The sequence below is a fragment of the Moschus berezovskii genome, chromosome 24, assembly GCF_049115385.1.
Source record: "Moschus berezovskii isolate FMDL1 chromosome 24, NW_MosBer_1.0, whole genome shotgun sequence".
Taxonomy (NCBI): Eukaryota; Metazoa; Chordata; class Mammalia; order Artiodactyla; family Moschidae; genus Moschus; species Moschus berezovskii.
In genome coordinates this window covers 6,985,225-7,003,299 of record NC_142483.1, presented here as the reverse complement: position 1 = coordinate 7,003,299, position 18,075 = coordinate 6,985,225, and the positions used below count along the sequence as shown (strand labels likewise).

General features: G+C 49.7%; 1 protein-coding gene across 1 annotated transcript in view; it reads right to left on the bottom strand.

The window, feature by feature from the left end:
* LIMD1 (LIM domain containing 1) overlaps positions 1 to 18,075 on the bottom strand; it is a 75,942-nt gene that overhangs the window by 40,121 nt on the left and 17,746 nt on the right. Inside the window, exon 2 of the mRNA XM_055413613.2 lies at positions 1,454 to 1,555. Coding sequence (XP_055269588.1) covers positions 1,454 to 1,555 — 102 coding nt within the window. The remainder of the gene's footprint in view (positions 1 to 1,453; positions 1,556 to 18,075) is intronic.

The window sequence follows — 18,075 nt, the reverse complement described above, 5'->3', positions numbered from 1 at the left end:
AACCCCACGGACTATACAGTCCATGGGATTCTCCAGGCCAGAATACTGGAGAGGATAACCTTTCTCTTTTCCAGGGGATCTTCCCGACCCAGGGATCACACCCAGGTCTCCTGCATTGCAGCCAGATTCTTTACCAGCTGAGCTGCTAAGGAAGCCCAATCCATCTCAAAGTCTTTCACAATTTTCCCTACAAAGGTGAATACTGATCAAGGTGGAAACTCTTAGGCATGTGTTTTATGGAAAACCTAAGTGAGGATGAAGCCTGAGGTTGGGAACCAGGCATATGCCTGTGTCATCAAGACATGGCAGGCCCATGCCAACCCAGGGAACGTCAGACTGGGAGCCCCGAGGCTCTCAAGGGCTGTGCCACAAATCAGGTGACAAAGACCCTCCCATTTCTGGAGGCTTCTAAAATGAGGAGCCTGGCACTAATCCCAGGCACTCAGTATGGCCATGCCTGGGAGTCACCTGAGGAGCTTATAAAAAGTCTCTCATGCCCCACTCTAGAAACCCCAGACCTAGAGCTTCCGATTGTGCTGGTCAGGGTGAGGCCACAGCATCACTGGCTTTTAAAGTCTCTCCACCTCCCCAACACCACCCTGGTGATTCTAATGAAAAGTCAGGACTAAGGACCACCAGGCCAGACGATAAGACCCCTTTGTCCTAGACACTCTCTGGGCTTTGTTGTAATGTTTTCTTGTAACTGACGGCTGTCAGCCTCGGTGAAAAACTGGAGAATGTCAGTGGGACATTTTTCAAAAACGCTCCTCAAAATTAATCTTTGGTAGATACCATGAGACAAGCATAAGTCACGACTTGGTCAGACTTGACAAACAGCCTGCAATGTGTTAAAATCTTCCACTATGTTTGCCATTCACTCAACGAGCAGTCTGCTGAGTTGAGCACAGGCCTGGTCTCCTGATTTGATGTTTTAGGCATAACATCCACAAAGCAGTTCAAAGATGCCCACAGGTGTTGCTAGGAGGCACCCACACGTGTGTGGCGTGCATTCACACACACACTCACGTTGTTCACTCAAACAGCAGCCTCCAGAGGAAAGACTGGGGCCAGAGCTAGGAAGGGACCCCGCTTCACCCTGGGGTAACTGATGAATCACCTTTCGGTTGGCTGGTCCCCACAGTGGGGGAGATAAATGGCAAGAGGGCAGACAACGGTGAATCCCAGCGCTATCCTCCCAATTATTCCGAGACCTCTGATGTTATTAGGGATCGCTCAACTACACCAGAGTGGGCACCAGGCAGTGCTGGTACTCTGATGGGCCTTGAGCTAACAGTACAAACCCCTCTTCTAGAGGACACTGTCCTGCGTTCCCGTAGGACCACGCAGGGACGTGGGCCCAGTGTCTCCCGGAAGGATGCTCTTCCGTCTCCTCCCCGCCTCAGTCCTCCCATTCCTCACCCTGGGCCCCCCACCCCTCCACACACACACTTACTGCAGGCCGCACAGGTGAAGCACGCGTCGTGGTAGAGGTTGCCCATGGCCTGGCAGGCCTGGCCGGCCCCAAACACCCCCTTGCTGCATTTCACACAGGCTCCTGCGAGGGAAAGAAGACAGCAGTGAGTGGGGAGAGAAACACTGTAATGTGGGTCAGGAAACATCAGTGGACAAAAGCAAGACACCCAGCCCTCCCCACAACCAGCCCGTGCCCGAATCCCGAGGGTCACGCCTCTAGAATGTCTCTCACGGGCTCGCCCTCCATCGGCCTCTCAACTGTCAGCCCTTTCCACTGCAGGAAACAGCCTCGGGCTCATGTTCGGGCTCCCTCCACACCAGCGTGTTAATGCTCAGAAAACCTCCACTTCTTGCGTCTTCTTCTTTGCCCAAAGCTTTCAAAGGCTCTCACCGTGGACTTCCCTGGTGGCCCAGTGGCTAAAAGTCCTCACTCCCAATGCAGGGGAACCCAGGTTCAGTCCCTGGTCAGGAAACTAGATCCCACATGCAGCAGCTAAGACCTGGTGCGGTCAAACAAATGAGCATTAAATTTGAAAAGGCTCCAGCCATTATAAGACAACGTCCAACGCTGCACCACGATTAAAACAGGCCAAACATGTAGGCTAAGTGAAAGTCGCTCAGTCGTGTCCGACTCTTTGCGACCCCATGGCTCCTCTGTCCGTGAAAATTCTCCAGGCCAGAAAACTGGAGTGGGTAGCCTTTCTCTTCTCCAGGGGATCTTCCCAAACCAGGATCGAACCCAGGTCTCCCGCATTGCAGGTGGATTCTTTACCAGCTAAGCCACAAGGGAAGCCCAAGAATACTGGAGTGGGTAGCCTATCCCTTTCTCCAGGGGATCTTCCCAACCCAGTAATCGAACTGGGGTCTCCTGCATTGCAGGTGGATTCTTTACCAACTGAGCTATGAGGGAAGCCCAATATGCAGGCTGGCCAACTTCAAATTATTTCCTTTAAGTCTCAATGGGAACCACCAACAGGGACTTGCTAACCTCACTTTTTACAAAGAGCGATCAGGCCCCCAAGCCTCAGGTCCGTCAGACTGCACAGCCAGTGCCCCTTCCTGCCCCCACCCTGGCCACTGGGTCTCAGCTCCTGGCCTGCGCCCCCGCCTGCGCCCCACGCCCACCCTCTGCTCCCTTTATGCAGTCCCTTACGCGGGCCAATCCACATAAAGGCGGGTGTTGGGATCTCCCTCCCAAAGAACTCCCTCACTACAGCCAAATGAAAAAAATTACAATTATGTATGGACGTGAGAGTTGGACTGTGAAGAAAGCTGATCGCCGAAGAATTGATGCTTTTGAACTGTGGTGCTGGAGAAGACTCTTGAGAGTCCCTTGGGCTGCAAGGAGATCCAACCAGTCCATTCTAAAGGAGATCAATCCTGGGTGTTCATTGGAAGGACTGATGCTAAAACTGAAACTCCCAATACTTTGGCCACCTCATGCGACGAGCTGACTCACTGGAAAAGACTCTGATGCTAGGAGGGATTGGGGGCGGGAGGAGATGGGGATGACAGAGAATGAGATGGCTGGATGGCATCATCGACTCGAGAGACATGAGTTTGAGTGAACTCCGGGAGTTGGTGTTGGACAGGGAGGCCTGGCGTGCTGTGATTCATGGGGTTGCAAAGAGCCAGACACGACTGAGCGACTGGACTGAACTGAACTGAACTGAACTGAAACAATGTATGAATTTTTTAAAAAAGATCAGGAAAGAAATACACCAAAACTATAAAATTATGACTGATTTCACAGCATTGCGTCTTCTGTACTAGAAAAAAAAAATCTTACATTGCTTTACAGCCGAAAAAAGTCTAGTCTCAAAAAGTATTTTCTATCTGGCTTTTGTTTTTGGCCACGCTAAGAGGCTTGTGGGATCTTCGTTCTTGACCAGGGATTGAACCCAGGCCACTGCACTAAAAGTACCAAGTCCTAACCACTGGACTGCCAGGGAATTCCCCTGGATCTGTTTCAACGTACTGCATAGTGTTACAATTTTTGAGAAACTGATTATATACTTATATACAATTTATATATAAAATACAATAAACATATGTCATTTTTCCAAAATTTCAATCTATACAGAGAGGTCCTCTAGGCTTCCCTCGTGGCTCAATGGTAAAGTCGGCCTGCCAATACAGGTGACATGAGTTCGATCTGTCGTCCAAGGAGATCCCACATGCTGGGGGGGGCACCCAAGCCAGTGAGTGACAACTACAGAGCCTGCGCGGCAGAGCCCGAGAGCCACAACTCACGACGCCTGTGTGCCCTGGAGCCTGCGCTCCTCAACGAGAGACGCTACCGCAACAGAAGCCCACAGACCGCGCCGAGAGAAAGCCTGCTCAGTGACGAAGACCTACCGGAGCCAAAAGTCAAAAAAGCCTCCCTCAGCATTCAGCAGGGCCACCAGGGGCTCACCCAGTCTTTTCTGGCTCTGTCCCATCTGTCAGGCTGTTCTCAGGCTGCAAATTCACAGCGACATTCTGCCTACAGGGCCAAAAGTCCTGTGTTTCAAAGTTCTTATCATTCCACGCTGCTAACTACATCACCTTCAAAGGAAGTCCAAGCTGACACAGCCTTCATAAAATGAAAGGCAGCTGCTCCAACCCCACCAGGCCCACAGAGAACACATAAGCCCAGGTCCCGCACGCCGCTTCCCCAACACTCCCTTAGGAAGCAGGTGCGGCCGTCCATAAGAGTCCTGTGTCAGCCGAGAAAACCGGCTCCTGAGAGAATTCGCTGTGCATAGCTCTAGGGATCACAAGTGGTGGCTATTTGTCGTTCTTCTGTTTCAACGTTTTATTATGAAAACTTTCAAGAATGAAAACAAAAATGAAAAAGAGTCCCATGTGCCCACGACCCCAGTTCTACAATTGTTAGTACTTTGCTGCCCGCCCCTCAGTCAACCCAGCCATACAATTTGTAATGGATTTCTCAGTAAGATGCAGAGAGCAGTCGGCTTCATCCCAAACACTTCAGTCTGAATATCATTACTAAGAGTTCATTATTTGCTTACAGTTATCTTTTTCAAGATAAAATTCAAACAGTGTCTCTTTTGCAGTCTCTTATACAGGGTTCAGGTTACCATTTTTCTAAATTCCATATATATGCGTTAATATACAGTATTGATGTTCTTTCTGGCTTAGAACAGTCTTTGGGACTCTGTGGGAGAGGGTGAAGGTGGAATGATTGGGGAGAATGGAATTGTAGCATGTATATTATCATAAGTGACCAGTCCAGGTTCGACGCATAAATTTTCCTCTGTTCATTTCTTTGCATTTGTGCTTTTTTAATAAAAATACTTTTAACTGTAAAGAAAAAAAAATTATAAAATAAATAAATAAATAAATAAATAAATTTTGAGAAAGTCACAAAAAAAAATAAAATAAAATAAAATTACGTGAAAAAAAAAAAAAAATTCAAACAGTGAAATGCACAAACTGTAAGTCTATCACCCGATGCGTTTTGACAAGTAACCTATGTAATGTAAACCCAAATAAGATACAGAACATTTCCAACACCCCAGCAAGTTCCCCAAGGTGCTTCCCTTCCATCTTCTCTTACTGGCTATGAAACTGCCTGTGTATGTGTGTGTGTGTGACTGTGCATGCAAACACACATGCTGGATGAAACTATTGGACAGCTGGTATTTCTTTACCTCGCCAACAGCATGATAAAACTGAAAACTCCAAGGAACTCAGAGGGATCAGCACGTATTTTTGTCTGATTATTTCATATACAATGTAGGCTGCTCAAGTAATTCAAGAAGTACATCTATTCTGGAACTTCCTTGGTGGCCCAAGGGCTGAGACTCCACATTCCCAATGCAAGGGGCCCGGGTTCAATCCTTGGTCAGGGAACTAGATCCCACGTGCTGCGACTAAAGAGCCCACATGTGCAGTCAAGACCCAATACAGCCAAGTAAATAAAAGAAGGACATCCGTCCTGGGCAAACTGCGTTCCTTTGCTGGCACATTCAGAGCTGCCTCCAAAGAGCAAGAAGAGTGACGAGGGCAGGGTTCTGCCAGCACCACTCCTCTCTGGGGCTGTTAGAGCAGGCTCATCCCTCTAGAAACCAGCAGTGCTGGCGGCTGCTGCTGGGAACCAGAGGACCGGCCACTGAAGCAGGTGGGCCAGGAGTGTGTGCGGACATGGATGCAATCGGGTGGCTGTGCCTGGCACTGGACACACCTACTGTGCTATGGCAGGTTACTGGTTACCTGCGCACTGGCCTGTCTATCCTAGTGAACTGGGAGCGCCTTCAAGATGGGGTCCACTTCGACTGTGAGCTGGTGCAGCCACTATGGAAAACAGTCTGGTGGTTCTTTACAAAAACTAAAAATAGAATTACATATGATGAAACAATCCCACTCCTGGGCATGTATCTGAAAAAGACAAAAACTCTAATTTGAAAAGATACATACACTCCAATGTTCAATTTACAATAGCCAAAACATGGAAGCAATCCAAGTGCCCATCAACAGATGAACGGATAAAGAAGTTCTGTGTGTGTGTACGTATACATATACATAAAGGAATATTACTCAGCCATAAAAAAGGATGAAATAATGCCACTGGCAGCGACATGGATGGACCTAGAGATTACCAAATTAAGTGAAGTAACTCAAAGACAAGTTTTAAACAGTATCACTTATACGTCGAATCTAAAAAGTAAATACAAATGAACGTGTTTACAAAAAATAAATAGATTCACAGAGACAGAAAACAAACTTATGATTACCAAAGGGGAAAGAGGGCAGAGGATAAATTCTGAGTAGATTGACAGGTACACACTACTGTATATAAAATAGGTAACAAGGATTTACTGCACAGCACAGGGAACTACGTTCACTATCTTATAACAACCTATAATGGAAAATAATCTGAAAAAGAATATATACAGTGGCTCAGCTGGTAAAGAATCTGCCTGCAATGCAGGAGACCTGGGTTCAATCCCTGGGTTGGGAAGATCCCCTGGAGAAGAGAAAGGTTACCCACTCCAGTACTCTGGCCTGGAGAATTCCATGGACTCTATATAGTCTCCGGCATCACAAAGAGTCGGACATGACTGAGTGGCTTTCACTATATTATACATACAGATAAAATCCAAATTGCTTTGCTGCACATCTGAAACTAACACAATGTTATAAACGAATGAAACTTCAGTAAAGAATAAATAAAAATGTTTTAAAAGTAAAATAAAACAAAACCTCCAACAAAAAAAGATGGGGCCATGTCTCAGCGATGACCCTGGAAGTGTTCAATGAAGAACCGCTGAGTTGCCTCAATTTCTGTGCAGTGCCACGCACAGCCGTGTCGCCTCCCCTCTGCCCTGGCCCTCACCCGTTGTACCTGGGGTACCCACGTCCCCTTGAGCACCTTTTACAGAGATTCAGAGTCTTACCATCTCTGCACACCTGCAGCCCCTCACAAGGTGCACTCATGTGCCCTCAACAAACGTACATAAAAATAGAAATGGATGGCATGGACCTCTGCTGACCACTTCCAGAGCCACGGTATAAACACAGTGATGGGGGGAGAACTTTCTCTTGAATGGCAATTATTGGACTACGGTGAGGTATCAATAATACTATTTGGTGATTCTGGGGTAGATTTTCAGATCATCCATCCCAAGTGCCCTGGAAGCAGACTCTAAATCTTTACAAAGAGCAACAAAGGCTGGTTTGTCTGGCGGGAACCAAAGCTGGCTCAAAGCAGCCCGGAAGAAACGTCAAAGCAACGTGAGTATAGTTCTGCTCACGGACACAGAACCTCCCCACGCTCCACATCCCTTCTTCCCTCTTCATCACCATGGTCTCTGCGCTTAAGCCCCAAGTGATGCCGGCTGCAAAGCGGAGAGGAGCACTGAAACTCAACAGCATGGTCAGACTTCCACCTGGCGTGGTGAGCGCGGGGCCCTTGAAGACAGCTCACCCATGAGGAGAGGCGGGATACACCTCCTGAGTCAGAGGGATGGAGCTGACTCAGGATGCTGTGAACTCAGCTGGTCCCGGCTTGGGGGATAAAATCAGACCACCTCACGCTCCTGCTCATAAAGTGAGTGGCCGGACTGCAGCGTCTTCCAGTGGACACTGACAACTGCCCAGGCCCCCCTGGGCTTCCTGCTCTGTTATCTCTCCACATCAGGCCTTCCTCTGCTCCTGCAGCCAGTGGGGAGACACTCTCTCTGGCTTCCTCTTGGTCCGCGGGCTGGGACCTACTGACTTCAGCCTCCCCCTCACTCTCTCTCGCTCCTTGGGGCTGCCGACATCCTTTCTCACCACTTGGAGCAGCGCAAACAGATACAAAGCAAGGAAGGAAGCCACTTGTGTTCTAAACACTCAGTCACAGACAGAGGAGGTCCCCCGAGAAGCCAAGGAGGTAGGAAAACATTTCATCCCTGTGGCTTGCGGTGAATGGATAGCAAAGCACTTCGGGGGCAGGAAATAGACTCAGTTTTCCTTTGGCAGGGAAAAAAAAATACTGAAGTAAATTTCATATTCTAGGAAATAATGTTCCTACCAGACCCCAGGCTGGGCTTGTTTGTTCAAATGTAGGGTGTGCACCTCTTTCTCAAACCCAAGTTCCATAAAGGTGCTGTGATGAAGGTCACGCTGCTGGCAGGTTTGAAAGATGGAATCTGAGCCCAAGTTCTAACTCAAAGGTCCCGTTATCCCCATCTGGTTGGCAGTCACGCAGCTATTTCTGCCACACACGAGGAGTCCCCCTCCCCAAAGGGGGCTCCTTCATCACCAACCCCCCACCCCCACTGCCCACCACACAACCTGTTCAGGGATTCAGAGTCAAGGGAAGCTCCACCCTAGATCTCCTCCTGGCCATCCGGGCCACCTCCCATTCTGGCCCATCCTATACACCCAAGGCCATCTTTCTGCCCAGAACCTCCATCCCAAGGCCCCCCAACCCCGCCCCAGTGCAGAGCCCCTCTGTTCCTCCTGCCCTTCTGCTGGGGACACTGCAGCTAAAGGATTTACCCACCAGTGCTTCTCCACCATTCATTCGGAGCCAGGCTCTCCGCAGACTCTGGCAGCAGGATGGTGAGCAAGCTGACTGCACTCTGGCCCTGCCCTTGGGGGATGGTCATCCAGGGAGCCAGGAAACCAGAATCTGCCCATGCTGATGGGTGAGCTGACCAACATCACCCCAAGTCTTCTGCTGTGAGCTCACTAAGGGGCCAGCGCTGAGCAAAGGCTCACGTTTGTGAAATAACAATACATACAGTGTGGTTTCTGCCCCCAGCTCCCCAGTTGGATCCCAGTTCCAGACATGGAGCCCCTAAATCTCCCGGAACGTCCTGGGCAAGATGAGCATCCTTGGTTCTACCGAGGAGTTTCTCGGTGGGCTCCTGGTTGGGTGCTGGTCACCAGAAAAACCAAGCCAGGCTTCCAAGTTTGGAGTTTTCAACTCTACCCCTCCATCTCCAGGGAGGCGAGAGGGGCTGGAAAATGAGCTAATCAATCACGGCTATGTAACGAAGCCTCCTCAATGGGCAGGGTTCGGAGCGCTTTGAGGTTGGGGAATGCATATACATGCCAGGAGACTGACATGCCCTGACTCCCTGGGGCAGAAGCTCCTCTACTCAGGGCCTTTCCCTATGTATCTCTTCATCCAACTGTTCGACTAGATTTCTTACCATACCCCTTATAATAAACTGGCAAATGTGTTTCCCTGAGTTCTGTGAGCCATTAAAGCAGATTAGCAAACCCAAGCAGGGGGGTGGTGGGAACTCTGCTTTGGGACAAAGTGGGAGGGGACCGTCTTGTCAGGGCTGAGTCCTAACCCAGTGAGGGCTGTGCTAATCCCGACTAGCATCAGATTGAACTGAACTGTAGGACACCTGACCGGTGCTGGAGAATTGGTTGATGTGGGAAAAACCATACATCTGGTGTCAGAAGCATAAGCACTAGTAGTATAGAGGCAAAACAAAAGTGAGGTGTTTTGTTTTTTTTTTCCAAAACAAGACTCAGTGAGGGGTTTGAGTCACTGAGCCGCTGTTGGCGCAGTGGTCAAGAATCCTCCCGGCAACACAGGAGACATGGGTTCAATCCCTGATCCAGGAAGGTCCCATAGGCTATGGAGCACCTAAGCCCATGCCCAACAACTATGGAGCCTGTGTCCTAGAGAGAGCCCGTGCTCCTCAACAAGGGAAGCCACCGCAGTGAGAAGCCCCAGCGCCACAACGGGAGAGTAGTCCCCGCTCACCAGAACTGGAGAAAAGCCCACCCAGCGATGAAGACTTCTCTTTGCGGTGGCTCCTCCTGTTGCAGAGCCCAGGCTCCAGGCACACAGGTTTCCGGAGTTGCAGGAAGCGGGCTCAGTTTTGGCAGTGTGCAGGCTCTAGGGCTCCTGGGCTCCACTAGTTGCACCAGGCAGGCTCAGTAGGTATGGCGCACAGGCTTAGTTGCCCTGTGGCATATGGGATCTTCCCAGACCAGGCATCGAACCCTGTGTCCCCTGCATCGCCAGGTGGACTCTCATCTGCTCACCCCCAGGGAAGTCCTCGCAGCTTTATTTTAACTCAAGGAGTCTCCCAGGCTTGCCCCATTTGCTTCCCGTCCCTCAGGGATTGTTGTCCATCCTTACCTGATATCCGGTATCTTGAAAATCTTTGGTTTATAGACTAATTCAAGCTAGTCTGACTCTCGTGGTATACAATAGCAGCTTTCAAATGGCTTAGAGGGGGAGAATCTTTTCTCAAAAAAAGTATCAGTGGAGCCGCAAGTATATATAACAGACAAAAGGGAAACCATGATGGTTGAAGTGGGACAGAACCTCCTGGAACATCTTGGGCCCCTGAGACAGTTCCAGGAAGACTATTTGAGAAGCGGTCACATAGTATAACTGATCTAATGCAGACACCACCCGGCCTAGCCTGGGCAGTGTTCCACGTGAAGTAAGTGATCTTGAATTGACGTTAAATGATCTCCTGCACACCCAAAGCCAAAAAGCAAATTGGGTTTAGGGCCATGGCATGTTCCCCCCTGGCTTGCAAAGGCAGGATTTACAAACCAGGAGGCCAGCAAAGCAGCCTGAGTGTGAGGTTTTGGCTCCAGCAGAATTCCCGCTTCCTTCCTGCAGACAGCTGGCCAGCTGGGCTGAGGACCCTGCAGCCATCCTTCAACAACTGACACACAGCCAACCTGGATGACGACCGAGTCGGCACCTTTTGTTGTTAGCACGAGGTCTGAAATAAAAAGATGCCGTCAGGCCAGCTGATGGGACTGGCCTGGCCACCATTCCCTCCAGCTCACACCTGGCCTTGTCCAGGTGACCGCTCCTCTCCCGGTGATGAGAGGAGGCCTCTGGTAGGCGGGGGCGTCCTTTTTAGCGCCACCCATATGCTGTGCATCACACAACAATACACAGCCACGGACCACATATTGCGCTGGGGTTGAGGCCAGGTGCAGGGCACGCAGTCTGGTTAGGGGTGGTTGGGGGAGCAGATTTGAATGAGTTAGTCTACACGCAAGTTGAGCAAGGCTTTTTCTCAGCAGAAGGTTGCAGCCTATGGACCTGGAGGTCAATAGGTTCTGGAAGAGGTGCCAAGCATTTGGGGCAGAACCAGACCAATGGCCCCAGCAACAGACTTCTACCAGTCACCATATAAGCTCTCGGAAAAATGCCCCAAGGCAGTGGGAGCCGGGCTCCTGCCTCCAGGCAGACGGCCGCTTCTCAAGTCTGGCTGCAGGTATCAGAGTGGACGCCCACCCCTCCACCTCCAGAGACTCAGGTTCCAGTCTGGGGACGGGACCACAGGGCCTCAGCTGACTCTAAGGTGCGGCCAAGGCGGAGAAGCCCGGATGCGGAGGACATGACCAACCGCACCCCCCGCCCCCGGCCCCTGGGCCTCCCCTGCCTGTTCTCTCTCCCACATACACCGTAGTGCCCAGGTCAGGGGTGAAATTCTCACCAGGCCACAAAGGAAGTATTTAAGGCCACTCGGGGTTACAGGGTCATTGCGCCAGGCTACTTTCTTCACTCTTGAAGCTACTCAGAAGCAACAATGGCTTCACCTCACTGCAGTGGGAAAGGGAGTGTCTCGCAGTTTCCCAACCACTACCCTAAGCTCGAGCTCTCGTGGCCAGAGCACCAGCAGGCACGCTGCTGCCCCGCAGCACGCCCATCCCCCGGCCCGAATCGTTCCCTGCCCTCCACTCTCTGGAGGGAAAAAAGTTCAGGATGTTCCCGAGCAAACCCTGCACCCGACTCCCCCAGAGCCCCCAGGGCACCCTGAGCCGTGGCTTCTGGGCTTGCCCACCGACAACCTCCCCGTTCCAGAGCCTGGGTGTCTTTCTCAACTCTAACCTGAAACAGAAACAGCCCGTCAGCATAGGAAAAGGTGTTCCACCTTATTGTTGTCGCTGTTCAGCCACTAAGTCGTGTCCGACTCTTTGTGACCCCATGGCCTGCAGTAAACCAAGCCTCCCTGTCCCTCAGTATCTCCCGGAGTTTGCCAAGTTCATGTTCATCGAGTCAGTGATGCCATCCACCTTGTCAGGAGCCAAATGCAAAGGTGGATGCCACTCCTCACTGTCTCGGGGGCAGAGATGAAACACAACGGTATAAACAGTAATAAGAGTGTCACGGAGGGTGCAGAGGAAAGGGCATCCTCACACACCATAGTGGAGGCATAAACGTGGGTGGCCTTTCTGGAGGGCCGTGGGGCCCCATGTATGAAATAAAAGCCTGAATAACCTCACGCCACCGGACCCAGAATTTAACAAGGATAAAAAAATAAAAAAGAGATGCTGCCCAAAATGGATATGTAGAGACAGAAAGTGGATGACTTGGGCACAGGGGGTCGGGGAATATCTGCGAAGGAGCGGGCTTTCTTTTGGGGAGGGATGAAGGTGTTCTAATTTAGATATGGTGATGGTTGTACAACTCAGTGAATACACTAAAGGCTGCTGAATTGTACACAACCAAAGGATCGCATTTATGGCATGTGAATTATATCTCAGTAAATCTGTCATAAAAAAACAAAAGTGGTCATTAAACTATTATTGAAACACTTCGGTATGGGTAACTGAAAACAATTCAACCCAAATGAAGAGGGAAAGTTAAATAAATACTACGCAACTTTAAAAAATCATATTCTACAGCACTGCCGCCCAATAGAGCTTTTTCTGTGATAAGAAAATGTTCTGTTCTACATTGTCCATGACGACAGCACACATGAGTGTTGAGCTCTTGAAATGCAGCCGGTTCACCTGAGTATGGGATTCCCAGGTAGCCCTAGTAGGTAAAGAACCCGCCTGTCACTGCAGGAGGCACAAGAGATGGGGGCTCAGTCCCCGGCTCGGGAAGAGCCCCTTGAGTAGGAAATTGCCCCCTATTCCAGGATCCTTGCCTGGGAAATCCCATGGACAGAGGAGCCTGGTGGGCTACTGCCCGTGGGGTCGCAAGAGTCGGATACCACTTAGCGACGAAACAACAGCAACAGCTTGGAGACGATCCATTTCTATTGTTTGTTTTGAAGACAGATTCTCAAGGTAGCTCACTTTTAACATCATTCTTCCTTGTGAGAAGGCTCAAAATTGTGCCTGTTCCCCAGGATCTTTGCACAAACATAAACTACTAGAAGAAACGTCAACCTCCAGCAGGGCCCATTTCGAAGGCCGAATGGCACAGCATTTACATCACTGCCCCTTCCCCGTCAGATGACTCCACACAACCCTCTCCTGACGTGGTTCAACCTCCCGCCAGCATCTCAGAATCCCCAACCGGCCCCCATCTGCTCTTCTCCTGGACTACTTTCTTGCCTTTGGCCTCAGAATCCTTTGATTTCTCACATGAGGCTCAGCTGTGCTTTCCCCTCCTTCCCGTCTCAGCTCAAACGAGGCTTATCAGATAAATTACTGGTTGGCCAGTTAACTGTGAACTTTAAATAAACAGTGAGTAATTTTTTAGTGGAAGCGTATCACGTGCAAATTGGATTTTTAGGTAAGTGAATAACTGTGTAGTATAAGTAGGTCGGGCTCCTCAAGTGGCGCTAGTGGTAAAGAACCTGCCTGCCAATGAAGAGATGGGGGTTTGATCCCTGGGTCAGGAAGATCCCTGCAAGAGGACATGGTAACCCACTTCAGGATTCTTGCCTGGAGAATCCCATGGAGAGAGGAGCCTGGTGGGCTACAGTCCATGGGGTTGCAGAGTCGGACACGACTGATGTGACTTAGCACCCATGCACTTAACTATAACATGCATGAAGAAAACCCCACAGAGAGTTAAGTTTACAGCTTGATTTTTCACAAAATAAGCACTCCTGTGTAAACACCATTCAGATCAGGAAGTGGAGAGCTCCAGAATCAGGGTCTATGCTGCTGAGCCTGAGGCTGGCCCGGCACCCGTCCCCACCCCCCGCCCCATGGTGGGTCTGGAAAGTGTGAGTTTGGGCATAAACCCCGGGTTCAAATCTCACCGTGGGCACAGGTGTGATTTCCTCACGTACCAAATGAATTTTAATAGCATACACATTTCATGGGGAAACTCTGAGGATCACCTGAGATCATGTAAGTGCCTGAAACTGCTCCCAGCACATGAGAGGTGCCCAGGAAAAGTTCATTTCCTTCCCTCCCTTTCCAGGGAAGGTGTTTTTCCTTCCTAGTTTCCTACCAGGCCTGAGACTGAGAATGAAAACATATCAGCCAGTCTCCTGGCAGTCACCCACACTCCAAACACCTCACAAAACTCCTGAGTCCTTCTCGGGAGGCGGTGAGGTTCTGAGCTCCCTCCACTCCCCCGCTGAATTCTAACTGCACCGGGGGGGGGCAACAGCTTCTGCCCAGGACACGCGGGGGCTCAGTGGACATTTGCTGGTTGCATGACTAAGTGAACGAATGAGCGGGCAAGGCCACACTCCCGCCCCGGCTCCTCTCCTGCCCACAGGGCTCCTGCACTGGAGGGGACCACCGTGACACAGAGAGGCTCTGAGACGAGTGAGCCCAGCTAGGCTCAGACAGGAAAGAATCTGCCAGCAATGAGGGAGACCTGGGTTCGATCCCTGGGTTGGGAAGATCCCCTGGGGAAAGGAATGGCTACCCACTCCAGTATTCTGGCCTGGAGAATTCCATGGACAGAGGAGCCTGGCGGGCTACAGTCCATGGGGTCGCAGAGTCAGACACGACTGAGCAACTAACACACACACACACAGCCATGAGAAGTCTCATACAAAGGTCTGACGCCAGAGGCACGGCTTAACCATGTGCAACCAGAAAGGAACGGGAATAAAAATCCTTTTTTCCAAGGAAGAAATCAAGTCTTGAACTTTGCTTAGAAATAACGAAACTGATTTTAGAGATGGTGAAGATCCACATTCACCCAAGATGAGAAAAGAGTGAGATGGAGAAGAACAAGACAAAGCGAAAGATGCACGTGGAGCTGTGAAGCTGAGGGGACACGTCTGTGTCTGCAATTCCCAGAGTCCTCCCCACCCCATCCTCCCTCTCCCTCCCGTGGGGAGTCAGGAGCAGAGAGCTGGGCTGGACTGAGTCCCCAGTTTCAGGACTGGTGGGAGAGAAACACCAGCAAAAGATTTCCCCACAGAACAAAGAGGAAGTCTGGAAGCAGGCTTTGATGGGTTCTGCGGCTGAGCCAGTGAGCCATCTTGGACCAGTGACTTCGTTGCTCAGTTTTCCCATCTTCAAAACGGGGAAGTAGTCCTGGGCGTCCTGCAGGCTGCAGGGAGCCTGAGAGGCGGCAGGGGTGAAACCCCTGGACGTCACTCCTTCCTAAACAGTCCTGAGCCGTGCATGGGAACGGTGGTTTCAAAACGGAGGTTTTATCATCACTTTTGGGCTCGACTGAGAGTGTAACACATTCCCCTTTTTGAGAAAAGACAACATAACTGCTTTTAAAGACTGTCCCATTTAGAATCTGCAGAATGGATGAACTACCTGTGAGGCATGCAACAGACATGAGTTTCCCGGGCAACCAAGAACCAAGACATCTTTCAGGGAGGGGCCTGAACAACCAAGCCAGCCAGAGAGAGGAGCCTGGAATGGTGATGTCCATCATGCATGGACCGGGAGAGGGGAGGAAGTGGAGGAGAGAAGGTTGATTGGACGACGGCTCCAATTCTGAGAGTGAGGAATGGGGAAGAGGGGAAGCCGGGGGTGGGGGGGGTCTTTTCCCAGCAGTGACAGGACCTGGTGGTTTGAACAGGCCAGCTGGGTCAGATCTAGGAAGACGGGAGCCCAAACAGAAGACTTCCTAGCGATCAGAACTGGCCGACTTGAGACTGAGCTCCCTGGACTGCTGGGGACACTCAGGAGAGAAGAGGGGTTTACTGCTGCATGGAGCTGGTAGGGGGTGGCAGGGGGAGAGGCTCCAGGCTCTCAATTCCTGATTCTTTAATAACTTGCATGAAGTTAGACTGGATGCTGGCCCTGCAGAACAATCAAGCCAGCAGCTGGAGTGACACAGAGTCCCCCAGAAGTTCCAGAAACCAAACAGAAGTACCGCTTCCAACGAGCAACAGAAATGGAAAGTGCCTCTGCACTCTGGCTTCTGAACTCTGGCTTTGTGACATCCCGGGAGACCCCCTCAACCACTATGATTCTAGCCAAAATCTAAATATCTATGCATTTAAAACAGTCTGTCTTGGAAAAAGAAAAAAGCTGTCTGTCTTGGGACCTCCCTGGGTGATCCAGTGGTTACGACTCTGTGCTCCAAATACAGGGGGCCCAGGTTCAATCCCTGGTCAGGAAACTGGATCCCACATGCCGCAACTAAAGATCCTACATGTGGTAAGATCCCGGTGCAGTTAAATGAATAAATAAATACTTAAAAAATAATAATAACAATAAAATAGTCTGTTTTAAGCATGATTATCCCTATGTAAAATGATGGACGCCTTTAATTGGCTTGGCCAAAAAGTTCGTTCAGGTTTTTCCATAAGATGTTACAGAAAAACCTGAATAAACTTTTTGGTCAACTCCAATATTATTATTTTTGTCTATTATGTTCTGACTTTTCTCCAGTTAGTTGTGTTTGTTTAAACGGTTTTAAAATGACAAAAACCACAGAGGAAAGCTGCTGGAAAAAAAAAAATCAAACCCTTAAGACAGCATGCTGCTGCTGCTGCTGCTAAGTCACTTCAGTCGTGTCCGACTCTGTGTGACCCCATAGACGGAAGCCCACCAGGCTCCCCCGTCCCTGGGACTCTCCAGGCAAGAACACTGGAGTGGGTTGCCATTTCCTTCTCCAATGTATGAAAGTGAAAAGTGAAAGTGAAGTCACTCAGTCGTGTCCGACCCATAGCGACCCCACAGTAACTACCAAAAAAGGGATGGAAATCTCTTGCAAAGATATTGCAACAGAAGAAATTGGAAGGGTATCAGCCAAGTGACACCAGCTTGCAGAGTAGGTGGTTTAGGAAGCGACAAGCAGGACAGAGCCCAGAGAAACTCCGGAGACAGGTCAAGTCAACCACCACAGAACTTGTTCAGCCACTATGGAAAACAGCACAGAGGTTCCACCCAAAACGAAAAACAGAACTCCCACACCATCCAACAACAATTCCAGCTCTGGGTATATATATGAAGAAAATGAAAACACTAATTCAAGAAGACTCTTGAGAGTCCCTTGGATTGAAAGGAGATCAAACCAGTCAATCCTAAAAGAAATCGGCCCTGATTATTGCTCCAGTACTTTGGCCACCCGATGTGAAGAACTGACTCACTGGAAAAGACCTTGATGCTGGGAAAGACAGAGGGCAGGAGGAGAAGGGGGCGACAGAGGATGAGATGGTTGGATGGTGTCATGGACTCAATGGACATTGAGTCTGAGCAAAGTCTGGGAGATAGTGAAGGACAGGGAAGCCTGGCGTGCTGCAGTCCATGGGGTCACAAAGAGTCGGACACGACTGAGCAACTGAACAACACTTTAATAAAATACACACATCTCAATGCTCATAGCAGCACTATTTACAACAGCCAAGATATGGAAGCAAATTAAGCATCCATCAACAGATGAATGGATTTTAAGAAGATGTACCCCCCCAACACACACACAATGGAACACTACTCTGCCATTAAAAAGAACAAAATTCTGCCATTTACAGCAACACGGATGGACCTAGAGAATATGCTACTTAGTGAAATAAATCCAACAGAGAAAGACAAATATTGTATGATATCATTTATACAATAATACAATACAAGTGAATGCATATGCAAAACAGAAAGTCTCACAGATACAGAAAACAAACCTGTGGTTACCGAAGAGAAGAGGGGAAGGAAGAGGGACAAACACGGGATATGGGATTAACAAATATCAAGTGCAAGTGAAGTCGCTCAGTCGTGTCCAACTCTTTGCTACCCCATGGGCTGTAGCCTACCAGGCTCCTCCGTCCATGGAATTTTCCGGGCCAGAATACTGGAGTGGGTTGCCATTTCCTTCTCCAGGGAACAGATATCAACTACTACGCAAAAAAAAAAACACACAGATAAGCCACAAGGGTATATTGCAGAGAACAGGGAATTATAGCCATCACCTGGTAATAATTTATAACAGAGTATAATCTGCAAAAATTGAATCATTATGTTGTATTACTAAAACCAATGCTGCTGCTACTGCTAAGTCGCTTC